At 39.0% G+C, this 4,941-nt stretch overlaps 1 protein-coding gene across 1 annotated transcript; it reads right to left on the bottom strand.

The window, feature by feature from the left end:
- Positions 1-615: 615 nt before the first annotated feature.
- Positions 616-4,280, bottom strand: LOC131164197 (uncharacterized protein At5g41620). The gene is made up of 3 exons (XM_058121212.1): positions 3,562-4,280; positions 3,295-3,417; positions 616-2,376 (listed from the first exon to the last, which is right to left on the bottom strand). Exons 1-3 carry the CDS (start codon positions 4,018-4,020, stop codon positions 961-963), a joined length of 1,998 nt encoding a protein of 665 aa, XP_057977195.1. The 5' UTR covers positions 4,021-4,280; the 3' UTR covers positions 616-960.
- Positions 4,281-4,941: the final 661 nt, after the last annotated feature.

Genomic DNA, 4,941 nt, shown 5'->3' on the forward strand with positions numbered 1-4,941 from the left:
AGGGTAAGTAGTGGAGACGCCATGGTGTATAAGAAAGTAATTTGTGTATCTTTGAAATGAATTATGGATGGTTATTTTCGAGGTTTATGTAAAACTATGATGATGATTAAAGCTCTGACATTATAGTTGGATCTGTATATATATATATATATATGCTTTCGCTGAGTAGTATGATATATTTGAGGACTGTTGTACCTAGTGTCACTTTGGGTATCGTAGGTTATATAGAAATTATGTATGGAGTATTACACAGGACGATACACGTAGGAATCAGAGCAGATTTTTCTTATTTTAAAAAAAATATACATATCGCAGAATTTGCGAGTCGTTACACACAGGACATGTTGCTGAATTTTACACCCTCATTTATATATGACAAGCCTAAACACTAGATAAGATAATAATATTAATACCCCTTGATCCCCATTATACTGCTAAAGAACAATTGAGCTCCTGTCCCCTTCATGGAGCAATCAGATTATACCTAGCTGGATTAGTACGGGTTCTTTGACTTCAATATAAAACTCATTAGGACGTAAATTCTACTTGACAACTCTTCTTCTCTTTCTTCTTTGTTTTTCACTTTTTTCCTTCAGAAAAATAATAATCAACATATTAAGCTTCAAATGCTAAATAAGAATATTTGTTCTTTCCCAAGTCATATGTAGGAAATCTGTACAGGAGAAAGTTCTCTTGATTAGCAAGGTTTTATACAAAAAACCTGTAAAACCCAAACGTCCCTACAAGTTGATGACAGATCAAAATAAATTATACAGCAGCTACTGCAAAAAGTTTCCAGGGATAGCAAGCAGAACAGTAATCAACTATAGTGCAGCTTCCCACATTCCAAACTACTTGAGTTCTCGCTCATTTTCAAACCAATTACCGCATTCATCAGCTGTCATTGCAAAACAAGCTCTCTGGATCACAGAAAGGCATCCATTGGTCTGCGCACAGCTCTCAACGTTTTGATCTTCTTGCTATAGGGCCTTCACCTTTAGCCTCCACTAGCCTTGGTTTCAAACCACTGCCTTGCAACATTGTTGGACTCTCCTGAATCATGTTGATGGTATCTCGTTGAGGCAACGATTGCCCCCATTGTCGGGTTGGACTAGCGAAAAAACCAGCAGATCCTAACCTAGACAAAACTTGGTCCCTAAGACCCTTCGCTGATCTATATCTTTGCATTTCATCCCCATGAACTTTTATTTGAGCTTGCTTCTCAACTTCAGAAAACCTCTCACAATCCCACCCATCTCCTGAAGTTCGGAGACTCTCAGCTTGGCCACCCCATTCAACTCCATCTGAAATGCTCCTTTGTAGAGAAGTGCTTCTCCGTGATACTTTCCCAGAAGTAGACTTCCTCCCTTTGATTTCTATTTCATCAATCGGAACTTTCCTTGAATCACGCATAGACCCAGACATCCGAGTCCATTTGTAGCTCTTGCTATTATTATTGTCCATGTTCAATTCTATTGAGTGGAGATCACTTTCAGCAGAGTCTATATCACATTCTACTCCATCTTCCATCTCTCCATCTTCTTTTTCATCATTCCAATGATAGCCAAAGCGAGTTCGACCAAAACAGGCCACAAGCTCTCCATTGTTCCCATGATTAATTGAAGCAACTGCTTTTTCTTTTGCTCTTTTGGTTCTCATGAAAGCTTCAAGATCATTCCTCAGTTTGTCAACAGCAGCATTTTTCTCCTCAAAGTTATATTTGGCCTCTGCGAGTTTCATTTGAACCTTCTCCTCACGCAACACATCGGCCAATTGGAGCATCTCTCTTTCCTTCTCAACATCGTCGCGAATTTTGGCAGATTCTCTCTTCAGTTCTTCCACTTCAGCTTTGTTTTCTCCAATATCCCCAGCTAAATCATTGCAAACTTGCTCCATTATCTCCCTTGATCTCTTCTCATTCTCAAGTTCTTTAACAGCCTTCGAGAGGGATGACTTTGTCTCTGCCAATTCTCTCCCAATTTTTTTATTCAAGCTCTCAAACCGTCTCCTCAGCTTCCTCTCTACCTCAAGCTCTCCTCCAATGGATTCGATGGCAGCCTCAATCACTTCATGCTCCTTGTTTTTCCATGCTGCCTTTTCTTCAGCAAAACACTTCATGAGATAATTGATCTCATTCTGGTCTGAGCGCTGTTCTTGGATCAGCTGATTGACCTGCAGGCGGGCTCTCTCAAGTTCAGCATGTAAGGCTGAGATAAGGGACATGCTCGATGAAGGCTGATCTTCGTGACCCCAAATGCGGTTGATAATTTTAAGTAACTCTTTAGATGTGGTCAATGCATTACTGACATCCTTCAACCGGGTCTTTACTCCAACTGTGGATCCCCTGGGTGTCTGGCCTCGAGATCTAGTTTCAATCTACATCAAAAGAGGAAATCATAATCTTATTATTCCTTGTCAGCTATCACTCTCCAAAATAGAACTGCCTTATTGCATACAATACAAAAACTTTTAAAAGCCTCACAAATCTGAATCTAAATAAAAAATTTTAAACGTTCAGGCACATAATTTCATATTAATCAGAAATAATATACGTTAGAGAGGGAATCTCAAATAAACTAACAAAAAATTAAATTAAATTCAGAATATTTATAGGAACCAGAAGCAGAAAGACGAAGAAAGGTTCTTTAATCTCTGCATACCTACGAGCTACACGAACAGTGAGCAGTCTACTTCAAAATCAAATTTTTTACATAATATATTAAGCAGTCCATTGCATATGAATGCTACTTGTTAAAACATTTGCATTGAAACCCATTTCTATAAAAATATTTATGCTAAGCCTTATGATGGTTATCAATTCTATCTTTTCCCCTTTTTGTGATATTCGTGAAGAAGATAATATGTCGGCAAATTCTTCACACTCCTTCCATAATTTGATTTAAAACTATAAGACCTTTTTTTTTTTGGTTATGAATTCTGAAAAGTGAGAGGGAGGAAAAGGACGAACTAAAAAGAGAAGAAATTAACTAAAGTAAGCCAATTGTGTCCTCAGGTTCATTCAAGCCAAGTAAAATTCCATTTGGATAATCAATGGAAAAAAAATTATGCTGCATTTGGTCGCGCGAAGTTCTAGCATTAGATTTGGAGTTGTATGGACTCAACGAAACTCATATTGATTTTATATAGTGTTTTGTCCAAATCCACACATTTTTAAATCCAAGGCCGACTAATATGCTCCACAAGGCAGGATTAATTAGTGTTGGAAAATATTCATATTTTAGCATTCCTACACTTTCCTGGTAACCAAACACAGTGATCAAGTTTGATGTATACCTCCATAAAACTGGCATTGCTTACGGAGTCAAGAACCCCAACATTCTGGTCTGTCAGCATCAGCCTCTGAGAAATGGATAATGCTCTTCTCCGGCGACTACCCGTTCCAGATCGATCCATTCTCTGGATAAACCAATAAAAACAAAAACAGCAGTATGCTTAATCAAACTACAAATGATATAAAATTCAAAATTTCAAACTACACTTCTTCTTTCAAAAACAAGTGCGAGCCCTAAAACACGAAAATCCAGGAACCAACACACTCACATCCGATACGGGGCTATGCGACGGATCGGACAAATGCGGCGGGAGCGAACCCGAATGCACCGACCTCGGGGCCCTTTCTCTCGCTTTTACCTCCTTTCTCACCCTCTTCTCCTCCACAACCCTCGGCGACGGAATCTCGTTCATCTCCCACAGCGTCGCCGCCAGCTTCCTCGCAGACACCGGCGGCCCCCGTGGCTTCGAGTTCAGCGGCGACGGCGCGTACTTGGGTGACTCCGCGATCCGCAATGCGGACGCCGGGGATCTCGAGCCCACTAGCCTCCAGGACGGCGCCGGCGTGGAGGATCTCGATCCGCCTCGAGGCTTGCCGATGAGAATGGCCCTTTTGAACCTGTAGTTCTGCAGCACAGAGGAAGACGACGAAGAAGAGGAACAACCTCTCTTCCTGGTTTTGCAGGATCCGGGGATCAGACCCTGGACGCCATGGTTATGCCTCGGCATGGTGTTGGAGAGGGGGGTCAATTAGATCTTCGGAACCTGGGAAGGAAGCAAGAACATCAGGGAAACCCTAGAGAGAGAGAGAGAGAGAGAGAGAGAGAGAGAAAAGCTTTGATGATTTGAAAATGGTGGGTAGAGAGAGGAAAGATTTGATGGCGGGTGGATGAGAGTTAAGACTTAAGAGTAGGCTGCTTTGCAGTAGAGGAGTACATTGAGCGTAAAGGAGAAGGTAAAGAGAAAAGAACAGAGACCGATGATGGGGCGGCTTCTGTAATTAATTTTCTTGTTTATTTTAGGATGGAATGTCAGGATTTGATTGGGTCCATTTCATGGGCTTCTTTTGGGCCTTCCTTAAATGCACCTTGGGCCCCATACCATGGCCAGCCCTGTTGGCCCAATCTAGCCTTATTATTATTATTATAATTATTATAGGCAAGAATGTGAATCTACTTGCCAAATGCAATCTCGAAAAATGAAGTGCATGACAGTTTGTGACAACCCATATGATGTGGCGTGGCATTTTTTACATTTAACATTTATTATTATTACTATTATTAATAAATAAAAAATTTATTTTTAATTAAAATGTGACTAACAAATTTTTATTTTTGTCACTCGTTAAAGTGAAATAATAAAAATTCAAAGCAATATAAATTAAAATATTATAATATGCCTATTATTATAATTATTTTATTAACTACTATATTTCAAAATTTACCTTTTCATTTTACAAAAACAACCCTCTTGCACGCGTCAATGGACAAATAATAAAAGTATTTTTAATGATTTTTCTTACTTTCCAAACTCTTAAAAAATTATAAATATTTTCTTTTTTAACTTTTGAATTCACATGATCATTTTTCTTAATTAAAATATTAAGTATAAAATGAATTATTTAATTCACTAAGACAACAACAAGTTACA

The sequence above is a fragment of the Malania oleifera genome, chromosome 1 (genome assembly GCF_029873635.1).
Source record: "Malania oleifera isolate guangnan ecotype guangnan chromosome 1, ASM2987363v1, whole genome shotgun sequence".
Taxonomy (NCBI): domain Eukaryota; kingdom Viridiplantae; phylum Streptophyta; class Magnoliopsida; order Santalales; family Ximeniaceae; genus Malania; species Malania oleifera.

Excerpts from the sequence above, each read along its gene's own strand:
- LOC131164197 (XM_058121212.1), bottom strand. The coding sequence starts at position 4,020 with ATGCCGAGGCATAACCATGGCGTCCAGGGTCTGATCCCCGGATCCTGC. Across the intron at positions 3,418-3,561 it reads CGCATAGCCCCGTATCGGAT|AGAATGGATCGATCTGGAAC; the intron begins GTGAGTGTGTTG and ends TGGTTTATCCAG. Across the intron at positions 2,377-3,294 it reads GCAATGCCAGTTTTATGGAG|ATTGAAACTAGATCTCGAGG; the intron begins GTATACATCAAA and ends CTTTTGATGTAG.